Source organism: Macrotis lagotis, chromosome 2 (genome assembly GCF_037893015.1).
Source record: "Macrotis lagotis isolate mMagLag1 chromosome 2, bilby.v1.9.chrom.fasta, whole genome shotgun sequence".
Taxonomy (NCBI): Eukaryota; Metazoa; Chordata; class Mammalia; order Peramelemorphia; family Peramelidae; genus Macrotis; species Macrotis lagotis.
The window spans coordinates 139,589,658-139,606,743 of NC_133659.1; the positions used below are offsets into that span (position 1 = coordinate 139,589,658).

At 36.7% G+C, this 17,086-nt stretch overlaps 1 protein-coding gene across 5 annotated transcripts in view; it reads right to left on the bottom strand.

Annotated features, from left to right (window-relative positions):
- KMO (kynurenine 3-monooxygenase) overlaps positions 1-17,086 on the bottom strand; it is a 67,497-nt gene that overhangs the window by 45,898 nt on the left and 4,513 nt on the right. Inside the window, exon 1 of one of the 5 annotated variants that reach the window (XM_074222905.1) lies at positions 16,383-16,845. The exons of the other annotated variants lie outside the window; for them this stretch is intronic. Coding sequence (XP_074079006.1) covers positions 16,383-16,457 — 75 coding nt within the window. The 5' untranslated portion in view covers positions 16,458-16,845. Of the gene's footprint in view, positions 1-16,382; positions 16,846-17,086 lie in introns of those variants that run through there. 5 annotated transcript variants of the gene reach the window in all.

Here is a 17,086-nt window from a genome sequence, read left to right on the forward strand (position 1 = left end):
CCTCATCATTTCTTACAGCATAATAATATTCCATATCACAACTTTTTGGTCATTCCCCAAGTGATAGGCATCCCCTCAAATTCCAATTCTTTGGCACTAAAAAAAAGAGTGCCTAAAATATTTTTTTGTACAAATATGTTCTTTTCCCTTCTTGGAAAAACAAAACAAAACAAAACTTCTCTGGGCTACAGATCTAACAATGATATTACAGGATCAAAGTTCATGTAGTTTTTAGCCCTTTGGACATAGTTCTAAATTGCTTTCCAGAATGGTTGGATAGTTCACAACTCCACCAACAATGCATTACTATTCTGGTTTTCCCCACATCCCCTCCTTCATTTTCCGTTTTTGTCACATTAGCCAACCTGAGAGGTATGAGGTAGTACCTCAGAGTTGTTTCAATTTGTATTTCTCTAATCAATATTGATTTCGAGCATTTTTATATGACTATAGATAGCTTTTTAAAATTCTTTTTTAGGCTTTTCCAAGAGTTCTTTTGGAGCCTGAGACCAATTTATACGTCTCTTTGTGGTTTTACATATAATCATTTTGATACTGCTGTCCTTTCCTAAGTTTGTGCCTTGATCCTTCCTGTCACCATAATAACTTTCTGTAGCAAAGTTCTATATGTTTACTTTTTTTTGCTCAATTTTCTGTGACTTTGTACTTTATTGAGAGTTGGGCTCTGCTCCTGTACTATTCCAAGCTTCTTAGGGACTTGCTGATAGTTTTCAGTTGCTGCTAGCTTGCATTGGTAGTAGGAAGTAATACAGGGAGGGGGAGATTCCTTGATGACTTATAGTGGGGGTGCAAGGCTTTCCTGTTGGCCTGCCCCAGGAGTAAGGTCTTGCTGCTATTATTATTATTATTATTATTATTATTACTAATGTAATAATGTGGTTAACACTGTATGTTTACAAAGCAAATAAGTCTCCACCAATTTTGGTTTTTGTAAACTTTAATTTTCACATTTAATTACTTTTCTAAACAACTATATGACTTATGATGATCTTCTTATACAAACAGCTCAGTTAATTGTACATTGACTTCCTCTTTCCCTATTGTAAGACTACTTTGCCTACCCTCACCAAGCTATCATATTGTTAGATCATATTTACATATTATTTTATCAGTTGAAACTTTGTGAGGTAGAGAATACAATGACTATCCTCCTTTTGCAAGTGGGGAATAAACCTCTGGAGGGGGGGTGTCAGAGGTAGAATTAAGATTTTCCAGTATTTATTCTGGGTTTTTATTGAGTTGCTTCCTACTGTTTTTCCCTATGATAAGCAAAAAGCCCTTGGAGCATTCATTGCTTGTGTAATTTATCTGACTCAAACAAAGGGCCTCCTGTTCCACCATCTTGCATTTCTTCTTCTTTGGAGTGGGGAATTGGGCCTTCAAAGAAATAAAGAATATTGGCAGAGGTTGTGAAGATGAGCTCAGTTTGGGATATTTTGAGATGCCTAGGACAATGAGTTTGAAATATCCAACAGGTATTGAGGGGCTGAAGCTCAGAGGAAAGAGTCAGAAGTTACCTCCATAAAGATGATAGCAACTGAGATATGATAAAAGAGTAGGGCAGGGAAGTAGGGCAATGAAAGAATTTATAGGGGTGATCACTAAACCACTGCTATGATATTTGAGAAACAGTGGAAAGTAAGAGATGTGCCACAAGAACAGGAGCAAACATGTTTTAAAGGAGCATTTTCACAACCACCCTGTGAAATAAATTGTATAAACATTATTATCTATATGTTATAGGTGAGAAATGTGAGACATAGCTAAATGTCCTCCTTGCCTCAAGGTCCAGTACTCTTTACATCAGACAGCTACATGGTACAGAGGATTAAGTGTTAGGTCTGATGTTAGCAAGACCTGGGTTCAAATCTGGTTTCACACTTATGAACTGTATGACCCTGAGTAAATCACTTTACCTCTTTCTATCTCAATTTCTTCAACTGCAAAATGGGTATAAACATGGTGCCTGTCTCCCAGGGTTGCTGTGAAAATCAAATGAGGTCATAGTTGTAAAGCACAGGGTCTGGCACATCACAATCCTTACTAAATGTAACTTTGCCTCTCTGTAGGTTCTTCAGGAATAATTTATGCTAGGTTGACCCATTTAGTTCATCTAGTCCAACAAATGTTTGAAAAGAATCTCCACTTGACTAGTGATCATCCTGCCTCTGTGTGCAGACATCCAAGGATAGGGAAACTCCTCCCACATCTCTTAAGACCACCTGTCCACTGTGTATGGCTCAAATTCTTTAAAAAAGTTTGACAAAAAAACCCTAAATTTGTCTATGTGTAGCTTTCACCCATTGCACCTGTTTCTGAACCCTAGGGTCAAACAAGTCTAATCCAGCTTCAAATACTTGAAAAAATAATACCATGTTTACTGTGAGTCTTTTGTTCCAGGTTAAATATTCCCAGTTCTTCCTCATATGACATGAAGTTATGGTCAGTCTTTCATCATCCTGTTTACCTACCTTTGGACACTCTCCAGTCTATCAGTGTCCTCATAGCTTTTATTTTACTCCACAAAAAAACCTCAATAAACACAAATGACTTGCAGAAGATAATAAACAAAAGTAGAATCACAAAATCAGGGGAAGTAAAAAAGGGTCTTACTAGTTATGAAGTCCAACCTCAGAATAACAGAAATCCTAAATTTAAAAAAAAAGAATTTGACTAAATCATCTTGTTTCAGATCACAAATTTTGATCTTTTTGACCTTAGAAATCAACTTGTGAATGAGATGAAGAAATGTGGACAAGATAAAAAGAAATTAAATTAGATCATATGATTTAGTGTTGTAAAGAATTTTAAAGCTTCAGTCCTTTTATATAGATGAGGAAATTGAGGCCCAGAGATGTTGTTTGTGCAAGGATACACACAATCAGTAATAGCTTGAATTCAAACCATTTGTAATAGATTAAATATTCATACTGAATATTTAATGAGAAATAGGTCAATGAAAGAATTTACAGGGACGATTACTATTGTCATGATATTTGAGGAACTGTGGTATGCAAGAGATGTGCCACGAGAATGGAGGTAAACATTTTTAAAAGGAGGAATTTCAAAAGAACCCTGTGAGATAAGTTGTATAAACATTATTATATATATATATATATATATATATATATATATATATATATATATATATATTAAAGGTGAGAAATGTGATGTTGACCTGGAAAGAGATCTCTAATGGTTTGCACAAGACTCTGTCCTTGACTGGATTCTGTTTTATATTTTCATCAATGACATATGAATATATGTAAGCCACCATTCCTAATTTATAGATGGAAAAGATAATGTATCTGCTGATAAATAAATATATAAAATTAATATAAATAAATTAATAAGAGGAAAGGAATAGGAAAAATTAAAAAAGGTATGCTCTTGGATTAAAAATTTGTACAGGAATAAGTTGGAGAACATTTCATACAAAAATGATAGAGGTTTTTAAAGAGGATTTTAATATAAACAAATTCAGCAAATATTTATTTAGTGCATCGTATGTGCAAAGCACATAGCCTGAGAGTCACTATGATGTACTGAATACAAGGGTGATCATGGAATTAAGAAGACCTAGACTGAAGTCCTGCTTCTTTCAAACATAGACCTTGGGGCTCTGGACAAGCCATTTAAGCCCTTAATGCCCTAGGCAACTCTCTAAGATTATTAATTATAATGATGATGACAAAGACCATGACATTGGGGAGGTGATGCCATGACAAGCACATGAATTAGTTTTCAGTGAGGGGTGCTATGCCATCTGGGCCTAGAGGTTATGCATTGGGACATATGAATTAGGACAACTAGAGATGATCCTGGATGAGGCAATCAAAATTAAGTGACTTGGCCAGGCTCACACAGCTAAATGTCTGAGGCCACATTTGAACTCCTATTTCCTGACTCCAAAGTCAGTGCCCTGTACCTTATGGACATTGATATTACCTTCACCACTGATCATAAGTCAAGGAAGAATTTCTCTGTGCAAAGCCCAGGGCAATAAGGGAAAGATAGGATACAGTCATGTACAAAAATGAATATAGTTAGCCCTTTCACAACATGACTTTTGATTATCACAGGTCAACATAAGAAATTAAATGAGAATTTTGGGGAGTTTTGCTAAAGCTAAAGACAATACTCAAAGACCAACAGACAACATGAAGTCTGTCACCGAACACTTAACCCAAATTTTACAATAAGGTACAACAAACATTCCACAAAAGAAAAAAGTCAGACTCAAAATTTTCTATGGATTTGCTGCACCCCTAATTCCCATGGTGTAGAAGGGATAAATATATTATATAAGAAAATGATTTGAGGAGAAAAAAGACATGAATAATATGACAGGTAATAGAAGAGGAGACTTTCCAGTGGAAGAGTCCCTTTGTTGTTTGTCCTTCATTCTTGAAGAAGATCATGACATCAGAGATGTGATGCCATGACAAGCACATGAATTGGATTTGAGTGGGGCAGGGGAGGCTGTGCTAGGTCACCAGCCTCACTTGCTCCTCCAGAACCATCTGGATCCAATAACCAGATGGAGATGACCCTGGATGCAAAGAGGCAATCAGGATTAAATGACTTGCCCCAAGGTCACATAGCTAATAAGTGGCAAGTGTCTGAGGCTGAATTCAAACTCCTGTCCTCCTGATTCCATGGCCAGTGAGCCACCTAGCTGCCTGAAATGTCCCTTTAACTGACACTTAAAAGAAGACAAGTATTCTAAGAGCTGGATGTTAGGAAAAGGGTGCATCATAGGAGAGATTTGCCTTTGTGAATGCATGGAGGCAGGAAATGGAGAAATGGATCCAGAGACCAATTAGTAGTCCAGTTTGACTGAAACATAAAGCTCCAAAACTAATAATAGCTAGCATTAACATAGGGCTTTCAAGTTTGCAAAGTACTTTAAATAACGGATATTGTTTGGTTCTTACAGACCTATGAAGGAAGTGTTATTATTATCCCCAATTTATAGAAAAAGGAAACTAAGGAAGAGGCTCAAGGTTATAAAGCTAGTAAGCACCTAAGGCAAGATTTGAACTTCTAGACTCGAAGGCTGGCATTCCATCTACTGTTCCACTAAGGTGTAGAACTAAATCAAATTGTAAAGCAGGTAGATGGGTCTGGTGTCTGGAAGACTCATCTTTCAGAGTACAAATCTGGCCCTAGACACTTATTAGTGTGTGAAAATCATTTAACCCTGTTTGACTCAGTTTTCCCCAGCATGCTTGCCAAGAAAATCCCAAAAGTTGTCATGAAGAACCAGACAAGGCATGAAGAACCCAAACTATGAAGGCCAAATCGAGGCATTTAGATCTTCTAAAGGAATACTGGAAGCCACTGAAAATTTTTGATTAGGGAGAGGGGGAGGGATTTAGCATCAATGGGCCAGATTCTCTGCTTAGTACTTTAAAGATATTCTCTCATTTGATCTTCACAACAGCCTTGTGAGATGGAGGCTATTATTATCCCCATCTTACAGTTGATGAAACTGAGTTTAAGTGATTTGTCCAGGGATACACAGTAAGTGTCTGAGATGTGAAGACATGGCTTCCTGACTCCTGGCCCAACACTCCATCCACTGTACTACCTAGCTGCCTAGGTAGAGTAAAGCAATGACATGGTCAGCCCAAATTCAATATGAATTAATCAGAAAATTTAATGTGATCTTATACTACATGACTAAAAAATATAATGAGATATTATTCAATTGCTATGTAATATAGTACTTACCGTAGGGATTCTCAAGATAGATTAACACAGTTCAGAAGGGATTGTGAAGAAATGAAAATTAGTTAGTCTTACTGTACAGAGGAGATTTTAAATTATCATTTTATATGCTGCAGTCATCCTACCCCACTGAATGAATTCAAAGATTGTCCAGGACATGGTGAGAGCAGATGAAGGCCATGGAAAAGTCTGAAGTATGTCAAATATATGATATAAACTCTTTGTTCTTTTCCTGAGCCTCCTTGGAAAATTCCTTGTGTCACTGATCTTGATCCCATTTATTGATCTGAGATCAGCATACTCACTTCAAGAAATTTCTGTAATGATCTATGTTTACAATAGTTTTGAATCATAGAATTGAAAGGGACCTTAAAGTCATCTGGGTTGCTGTACCTAATATTGTATGTCAACTACAATTTATTTTGGTGTCCCCTCCTTACTAATGATAGTACCCACTCTGACCAATTATTTAATTTCTGTAGACTTTGGTGTTTCACCAGGTGTTCTTTAGTCTCTGATAATTAAAGAGATCCTAAACCAAAAAAAAGTGTTGCTTTTTTAAAAATTGCTCAATATCATGATTTCATGTGAACCAGCCATTATATAATGACAAATGAATGGAGTCAGATTTGTTATGACTTTATAAAATGCTAAGGGGAGTTGTAATTTATATACCACATTTGCCTTTCCTTTTCCTTTCTTTCTTATTTTTTCTCTCTTCTAGTTTTATGAAAATATATTCATATATTTTATGAGAATGTATTTATGAGAATATTATTCTAATTTCATTTGAAAAAATATATTATTTTGTAAACATTTTTTATTTCATCCAATGTCTATTTACTCTCTTCCAAATTTCTTTTTTCTGAGTTCTTTGTACCTTCTTTCTTCTGGTACAGGGTCTTATGAGATCTTGAAAGATTAGAAATTCATACCAGATTTTACACAGGAGAGTATATGCTCACTATCAACAAGTACAGTTCTAATAAGGGTCCAAAGTCCCTTTCCCAACCGAAGACGAACAGTAATTCAAACTCCTTACTCAAAAGTCACTGGAGCCTTTTTAATTCATACTCTGGCACTATAGCCAATCAAAAAACCCCATTTTACAAAAAGTATACAGGCATGAGATAGTCATAGAACCTCTTTCCAAAGGGGAGAACAAGGCTCTATATTACACATGCTTGGAAACCGACTCATTGAACATTATTGATGAGGGTTGCATCACTCTGTACTTGCTTTTTAGAAAGGTTAACTAGAACGCTGAAAGGTGCTACAGTGGATAGAGTATTGAGTCTGGATTCAGGACGACCTGAGTTCAAATCTAGCCTCATACAACTAACTAGATGTGTGACTCTGGGCAAGTTCCTTAATTTGTCTGCCTCAGTTACCCCAACTATAAAATGGAGATAATAACAATAGTATCTACTTCACAGTGTGTCGTGAGGATCAAATAACATAATAGAATATAAGGTATTTAGTTTAGTGCTAAACACATAATGGGTTATTAATAAATGCTTTTTTTATTACCGTCACCCCTTCTAAGGGAGCTTTCCAGTCCCTCATTACTTTATTATGCATTTCATTAAATCTCTAATCAATATTGCCTTACTGTGTCAGAGGCAGTATAGCCCAGTGGAAAGAAAGCTGATCTCAAAGTTAAGGTTAGGGTTCAAGTTCTACCTCTAACATATGCCAGTTGTGTTATTCTGCTCAGATCCTTTATCCTCTCAAAGCTAAAAGTAACTTTCTAGAATAATAAATTGTAAAAGGGGTGATGGCTTACTTTAGTGAAAGTTTGCCCCACCCCTGGAGAATTCCTTATGTTAATTAAATCAAAGGTCTAGTTCATGTCTCTTTAACTTTGGAATTTTAAAATCCAATTTTGACTTTATAAATTTACATATTCTTTTTATGTAAAAAATAAAATAGTATTAATAATTTTTGAAAAGTGGCAAACAATGGGTCCTAAGGAACTTAATTTGTCACTGAGAACAAGGGAGGTGATAGTTTCTCTGTATTCTCTGTATTCTGGCCTAAATATTTTATTCAGGGCTTGCTTTCACATATTATAGGGAGGACACTTAGACACTAGAATTAATTTAGAAGAGGATGACCAGTATCATAAAGAAATTTGAAACAATATTCTATGAGAGGAAATGAGAAGAAATGGAGATGTCTAGCCTAGAGAAGACTTAGAGATGCCATGATTACCACTTATAAACATACAAAGAGTGTTCTCATGGATGAAGGGTTAGCTTAACACTTTTTGGCCTCAGAAGGCAGAGTTAGTAATAATTAGAAGTTATAAGAATGCAAAGGAGCAATAATTTTTAAAATAAAAATGAGTTCTCTATCCCTTGAGATATTTGAGTGTTTTTGAAAATAAGCGGCAATTTGTTTTGATGATGTCGAGGATGGGGGTGGCTAGGTGGCGCAGTGGATGGAGCACCGGCCCTGGAGTCAGGAGTACCTGAGTTCAAGTCCAGCCTCAGACACTTAATAATTACCTAGCTGTGTGGCCTTGGGCAAGCCACTTAACCCCATTTGCCTTGCAAAAACCTTTAAAAAAAAGAGAAAAAAAAGATCATGTCAAGGATCTCTTCTAACTCTCAGATTCTATGCATGGGAATGCCAGACTATTTTAAAGGAAAGCTGATCACCAAGATCAAAAAAGATTAGAAATTCTAAGAAGGGGCAGGAAATGGATGGATGAGAAGTTTAACCAACTAGTGGAAGTCCAGCATGGGCAATATTGGGGAAGTCCAGATGCATATATCAAGAAAACAGTCATAGTCAAAACAAGGTGAGTCACAAGAATTTAGGGAAAGGGAGGTCTTGTGTACGTGTGTAACTAGGCTTTCAACCAAGCCTGGAGAATTTTGCATGCAGCTGCATTTCCAGGGGAAATGATTCTGATGTGGTAGAAAGTATGCCAAGTATGTATGGAATTCTAAAACCTTTGAGGAGAAATGTGTGGCTCCAAAGACTCTTGAGGATGGATACATTTGGACAGAGGAGAAGAGAAGGAAAAACTCTGAAAGCTGAAGACATGTGGGGAAAGGTGACTCCTCAGCATATCCCTGATATCCAACTTGCCTTCTTTGAATCTATGGAAAGATAACTTTCCCTTAGGTAAGAATAGGCCCTATTTCTTGGTTGGAGCTGAGATCTTATGAGATCTTATATTACTTCCATAAAAAGAATTCACTCTTGTTTGTCTTCTAGTATATTTATGTCGGTATGATTTTTCCAATTTCTATTTGTTTTTTGTTTGGTTAAATCGACTCACCCACTATTTACCTCTTGGACTAGGTACTGTGAATGCAACTAGCATTGGGTAGAAAGAAGCCAAGCTAATAAGTACTCTACCTTTCAAGTGACCATAGGAGTGATCATAGAAGTGGCTTTTCTTTGAACCTACTGTACTCCCAGACCAGAAATGTCTTAGGCACACAAATAGACACGACTAGTTCAGTTCCTCTTCTTGGAGATAGGTGAGAAAAGTCACAAGTGTCAGCCACAGCCTTCTCCCATTTCCCATTTAAGGCAGAAACCATAGTCTCTCTCAGAGAGGGATAGGTCACATTTCATAGATTTATACCTATCACCTCTGAGCTATATCTAGACAACTCAAATGGATACTTCTTTTACAAGGACATATACATATCTTACAAGTACAATTCAAAGAAAGAATACAATTACTGGGGAACCAAAATCAGAAAAGGGGAAGCAGCAAATCTTACAAAATGCTAAGTTAGAAAACTACTTCCATGTTGTTCCTTATATCCTCTCATTCTAGGACTAGGATTCCTCCCAGAGTTTAGGGTAAAGTATGAAGGAGTCCACGCTCATAGGTTTAGTTGTCAAAGTTGGGAGATGGTGAGTGGGAAGAAAGATAAGGTGAAGCATCACAAGAAGTCTAAAAAGTTGCTAAATATTTACTCTTTTCACTTTCTATTAAAAACATAGAGATTTCAATTTAGCTTATGAAATATCTCTTATGGTAAAGGATATACTATGTGGGTTAAAAGATTAACCCACAAGACTTTTGCTTAAAGCACAGCTAGCTTTAAAAAAAAAAAGGAGGTGGAGAAAGTAAATTGAAGGAAAGAAATAGTAAGGTTAATACTGACCCCACTTCAAAAACTTATTATGTAACAACCAGCAAGTCACTTAGCCTCTCTGAGTCTCAGTTTCCTCATCTGTAAAAAATCTGTTACCTCTCCTCTACAGGATTTTTGTGGAGATCAAATGAGATAAAAAATGCAAAGCACTTTACAAACCTTAAAGAACTACTGCCTATAAAATAAATGTCATATATTACTGTCACCACCACTACTAACTCCTGGAAAAAAATAAAAAATATACCTGAGGCACTCAAGATTGAGAACTACAAATGATGGAGAAAAGAGCACTGCTGCAGCATCTGCTCCTTCTCCTTCCAAGACCTTCAAGGATCATCTATGCCTTTGGAGCAGCTAATATCTCCAGTCCTTATCTCCTTGGGACTATATGCCATTTTGTCCTGCCCATTTTCTAACCTGCCACTGCTGCTGCTAAAAACTTCCAAACTGGACCCCCAGAGACCAAGTCTCTGAGGGCCAGAGTCTCAGCTTTGAAATAGCTGTGGCCATGAACATCCTTCTCTCCCCCAACTCCTATTCCTTTCTACCTTTTATCCAAAAAGTTATATTCAAATCAACACATAATAAATTCTCCATCCATCCATCCATCCATCTGTCCATCCATCCATCCATCCATCCATCCATCCATCCATCCATCCATTCAACATTCCAGCTTCCCCAGACTAAAACAACCCTTACACAGTTACTATGATCATACTGTTAGAATGCTAGCTTTTTGAGGGCAAGGGCAGTCTCATTTTGCATTTGAACCCTTAGTGTTCAACACAGCATATAACTAGCACATAGTAAGAACTTAATAATTGTTTTCTCATTCATTAATTCAAATGTTCATACAATATTCCGCCCCCCCACAAAACTGTGTGCACACTTACTTGCAGCATTTATGTCAATAGCTGGCAACATAGATTGTATGCTAATTATATGGAAAAAATAGCATGAGCAGTGAGTAGTGATTATTCATGGTCTGTATTTATCTAATTATAATGCTCATTAACATCATACTGTTAATGAGAACTAATTACTGTGAACCATGCAAACTCTGCAATTTTTCTGATATGGGAAACATAAATCAGGGTGGGGGTTAGCTTCCCAGTATGAGAATCTGCTGAAAAGTTCGATCCATGATCAAGATAAAGTAATAAAGTGATATTCCTTATGAAACAATTCTGCTGAGTTTAATAAGTTTGGAGAAATGGAAGATACTTCATGCAGCTCTAGGATGATAAAGTGAAGTGAGCATAATATTTAACTAGCAGAGAGAGAAAAATGCAAAAGTAAAAAATAAAAATAAAAAAAAACTGTTCCAAAAGACAAAAGCAGAAGTGGATCTGTCCATCTGATAAGGGAGTGCTAAGGATTTTTGAGCGGAGTTGGGCTTCCTGCAGATATGAGACAGTCATCAAAATAACTGTGATTCAAAGGTCAAACTTTGGATCTTGATCATGGATCAATATTTTCAGCAGATTCTCATACTGACAATAATCATTTGTAGTAGCAGAAACTTTCTATTTCTCTCTGAGGTCTAGTGTTATTCTCATAGATTTTGTTTTTCATCAAACAATGTTAATTTCTTTTCAATTATTTATGATCATCGAGTTAATGATTTGATCTACCACCATGCTACCACTTCTATTAAGGCCTTTCCCATCTTTCTGTCTCCTGGTTCAGTCAGTCAGCTGACATTGGTTGAGCACTTTCCAGGTGCCAGTCACTGTGATGGTCTAATACGCTCTAACAGACAACATGTCAACAAGATATCAGAATCAGATGGCGATAACCAGGGAAACACCAGAATTAAAAGGGCTATCTGCAGAAGATAGAACATTAACTGAGATTTAAAGGAAGTCAAGAAAGCTAAGAATTGGAGATGAGGAGAGGAAGAGTACCAGGCATGGGAACAATAAGTGAAAAATGCCCAGAGAAGGAGTATCCTGTGCAAAGGACAGCCAGGAGGCAGCACCACTGGACCGTGAGGACAGTGGAAAGTGGGGAGCTGGAAATGGGAGGGTATAATTAGACAGGAAAGGTAGAAAGGACCTAGGTGAGGAAAGACTTTAAAACCAAATAGAGGATTTTTTTAGTCATCCTGGAGACCACAGAAACACTTGAGTGGACTGAATGGTGTGGGGTGGAGAGCAGGTAACACAGTCAGGCTTGTGTTTTAGAAGGATAACTTTGATAGCTCGGTGGAATCTGGACTGAAGTGGGGAAAGACTTGAGGCAGGGAAACCAACTAGTACTATAATAAGCAAATGAGACAGACTGATTCATGAGTGAAATATAAACTTGGAAAGGGTAGAGATTTTTACTAGGTATTCCTAAGAGCCTCCCAATAAATCATACTATGAACCCTGACAGTTGTTATAACTTCAATAGTTTATAATTATAACAGTATAATATTTCCTTCATCTATAATTTATTCATTCACTCATTCAATAAAGATTTAGGTGACTCAGTGGATAGAGTGCTGGGGTGGGAGTCAGGAAGACTTGAATTAAAAATCTGGTTGCAGACACATACTAATGGTGTGACCCTCGATTAACCACCATTTGCCTTAATCTGCTGGAGAAGTAAGTGGCAAATCACTGCAATATCTCTGCCAAGAAAACTCCATTTGGGGGTCATTCAGTATAGGACACAAATGAATAACAGCAATAGTATAAAATGGCCTGTTTTGGGAGATGAGGTAGGGGAAGGGGGGCATCAAATACAAAAATGAAGTAAAATATAAATACCACAGTCTAGTAGGAATACATGACAAATTCTGATAACTATAATCCTCAAACTTGATAGCTGCACTAGAGATAAAGACCCAGAGAAGAGATAATTGTTAAGAACTAGAATCTGATTCATTCAAAAATATTTAGTAAATACCTACTATGAGGAAAGCACAGTGATAGGAATTCTGACTAATATTGGAAAGAGAAGTTCCAGTGTACATGTTAGTTGAATGAACCTATTTCTTTTTTTAAAAATAAAGCAAATGATTTACTTCCAATTTAACATGAAAATAGCTGGCAGTAACTTGCAGAAAGGAAATTAAAACTCAATCCTGGAAATGCAGAATCTGACTGCATATAACACTCAGGTATCTTGGTTGGTATTTAAATCACTTCAATAACTTAAAAAAATTGTCTGCCAAGAGTGTGACTGATACACATTCTGAATCTATTAAAATACTTGAAGCACATTAATGTACACAGACCACCTAGCTCTTACAGAAAGGCATTGTGAATCTGCGCTGCACCATTCCCAGGGGCATGTTCTTAATATTTGTAACACTTATTAAATAACAAGCCTCCAGCTTGACTTCAAAGGGTTAACCCACATATCCACAGAGTTCTATAAGCTCATGGCATCTATAACCTGGCAGAATAATTATTTTACCCTTCCTGCCTTTTTTTTTTTAAAAGAGGGAAAAGAGGAGAGGGGAAAGGGAAAAGGAAAAGAGAAGGCTGGAAGGAGTGGTACATATAGAGGGTTGATATGGGCAATAATAAGTTTAAACAACTTCCCAATGGGAGGCAAAAACTTCACGAATCAATTTTGCTGTCATCTTCAGCATGTCATTCAATATGGCCTGCTGCATCCTGCTTGGATCCTTTTCTAGCAGTAAAGAACACATCACAATTCTTCCAATGACATTTCGAAGTCTGAAAGTTTGGGTTGGTGTGGGCAGTTAGCAAGTGTTGTTTGAGGTGATCAAAAACCCCAAATATCAATGAGTAACCATGCCACCAACAGGGAAAATTCTGCATCAGATTGAGCTTTACAGCCTGGATGCTACCATCATAACAGCCAGTATAAATCATACTCTTATGAATAATCATATGCATTATCATATCCTTCAGTCCTCCATAAACTTGCAAACAGTCGTGAGACTGTAATTCATAGACACGAACAAACTTATCCAGTCAGGCAGTCACCCATGACCTTCCCCAGAATGTTTATTACAGTCACTGCATGGTTATGACCTTTATAGATTCGTACCAGCTCACCAGTATGAATATTGTGGGCATAGACAAACTGATCACTGGAGCCACTGAACACAAGGTCATTCACCACTTTCATGCAGAGAATGGTTTTGCTATGGCCCTCCAGTGTTCGGAGGAGCAGGCCATTTCAAGTGTCTCAATCGCTGATATCATAGGATCCCACCACCAGCAGTCTTTGTGCACCTTCCTGAATTGTAGCCAAGCAGCTAACAGCTCAAGGACCATGGCACTCAAAGATATCAAGCTGCTTGTTGGTCTACAAAACAAACCATGGATCTACAAAGTAGTAGATCCACTGCTGAACAAAGTCCTCAGAAAAATTTCTGTTAGTAATGCGTAGAACCATTGTCCTAGGGTAAAAACTTGTCCTATTTTGTCAGATTCATGCCAATACTCAATCTGCCCTAATAAATTCCTTTGTAAAAAAACACTTTTCTGGCTACATTTCCTTTTACAGCTATTCCCCATTCTCACTTCATTTAATCTTCTCCCTTTTAACAGAACAAAGTAAGTAAAATCAAACAATACTGAGGGACTGAGTCTGACAGCTCCAGGGGCATCTTGTATTCATGTCATTACACTTATACAGTCAGGCTACTTTTCCAACTGGTGTTTCAATGTTCATTACAGTATCATAGCTATCATTTTCCCAGTCCTGCTTCCTTCATTCTGCATTAGTCCATTTGTTCCCCTGAGTTCTTCATATTGTTTCTTATTCATATTTGCACTCACAAGTTGTTCAGTCATTCCCTCAAGTGATATTCATTTTATATTTCAGTTTCTGTTACTGAAGTATTCATATACAGTTTCTCAAAAACTCAAGGGTGAGGGGCAGCTAGGTGTGGCAGTGGATAGAGCACCAGCCCTGGAGTCAGGAGGACCTGAGTTCAAATTTGACCTCAGACATTCAATATTTACCTAGCCATGTGACCTGGGCAAGTCACTTAACCCCATTGCCTCGTAAGAAAAGAAAAAAAGAAACTCAAGGGTGAGAAAATTCCAGCTACCAAAGCAATTTCACACTTTCTCAGAAATTGTCTTAAAGAACCACCTAGCAAACACAGAAGTTAATTGATTTGTTCAGGGGCACCTAGCTAATACGTGTCTGAAGTCTCCCTGGCTTTGAGGGTTGGCTCTCACAATGCTATTCACTCTTACTGTGCACCATACTTTCATCTCCACACACAATCATTCTCTCTCTCTCTCTCTCTCTCTCTCTCTCTCTCTCTCTCTCTCACACACACACACACACACACACACACACACGCACACACACACATGACCACTCCTTTCCAATGATGCCTGGCTGAGCCTCAGTTTCCTCATCTGTAAAGTGTGGATATAAAAAGTGTGATATTTCCTTCACTATATTATTGAGATCAAACATGATAATGTATGTAAAGTGCTTTGTAATTGTCAGCTACTATTAAGGCCATTCTAAAGTGGAACAAGTTGCCTGGGGAGAAATGAGTAAGAAATACTTAGAGAATCTGTAATTTCATCAGTGGGGGTACCCCATACTCCATCCACAAATACAGATTACAATCTCTCTACAATCTATCAGATGATCTATGAGAGTTACAATGGCTGAAAGATCACCCTGCAGCCAATCTGGAGATAAGCCTCTCCGAATTTAGGTAGGCTGGTCCTTGGACAACAGACATGGTCTGCTGCCAAGCCCACGCTTGAAGCCTTTCCAGCTTGGTTGGACCTACCAGATCTTATGCTCCATTGGCATAGCCTTCGAGAACCCAGGGTCACCTCCATGCCACAATGAGGCATCAGAGTAGGACTTCAGAGGAGGATGAACTTATTTCACAAGAGCTTATTTCAAATTAAAAAAAAAACTTCCAAAGTTTTTTTTTCCCCCTTTTTTGGCTCCCACTGAATATTCTGAGTTGCTTGAGTCAATTTATTAATTTAGAACATATAGGCTATCTCTTACACACAAGAAGTTCAAGTGTTTGGAATGAATATGCTAATTGTCTTACAACTGTCTTACAATCATCCAATTTTATATTTTTAAAAATAAAGCTGTTATGATTTATTAGTTGATTGAGTCTGGTCAATTTGACAACTTTGCATTGATACTATTATGGTGTTAGTTCTAGTTTTAAATTGACTACACATGCATAGAACTTAAATCTACATGGAAAACAAAATTTAAAGTAAAAATCAAATGTCCTATAGTATTAACTGCCAAAAACAAAAGGAAACAGAGCTTAAGACTTAAGGGAATTCTAAACCAAAATGTCAAAAAGATAAAGGAAAAAATGAGTTCATCTTTAAATTAAAGTTTTATACAATAATATATTATTTCCTAGTAGGTCAAAATCAAAGCTAGTATCACTTAAACCTATAAAATAAAACCATCTCACAGAAAAATATTAATTTCTATAAATGTTTAATAAGGATGATGATGACAATAAAAAGTAATATATATATATATATATATATATATATATTAATAGACTTAAAATCTTACCAATCCACCACCAATGACAACTACTTTTTTCTTTTTGCTGTTAGTTGAATCCATAATCTCAGATGTATTTTTCATAGTGGCTCTTCTAGAATCTCTTTTTCATTCAGCAGGGATACTGGTTTTCCTAGTCACTTGTTTCTTAAGCCTTTATATTAATGAGAGCCTTGAAGCATTTACCAGCAATTCTAAACTCAGGTTAAATTGGCTTCCTGTCAGGCACTAATGTCCCTTGAACTAATCTGATAGTGTTTAACTCTATAATTTCCCCATCCAGAATCACTCAAGTTCAGGAGACAAGGAAATGCTTTACTAACTCAACAGCTCAAAATTTTCAGACTTATATGAAATTTTGACTTCCTTTACAAATCTCAAATGTACATACTTTCAACATAGAACCATATGAGTGTTTTTTCTAAAAGTAAACTGTCTTAGTTTCATTTTTATTCATGATTACTCATTCTAACTTACTGAGGAACTTTCAAATGAGGCTTAACATGCAAAAATTTAAACAGTGAATCAATTTTCTTCCACTGGGGGTCCAACATGGTGGTATTCTTCTTCATTAAATTTTCATGTACTATCCTTTTTAAATAAGGATTTAGGTAAATAAAAATTGCTGAAAATACTTTTTCTACTTCATATGTATGGATTTAGATCCTATTAACCTGTTGGCTTGTTTTTTTTTTTCCAGTAAATGAAAACAA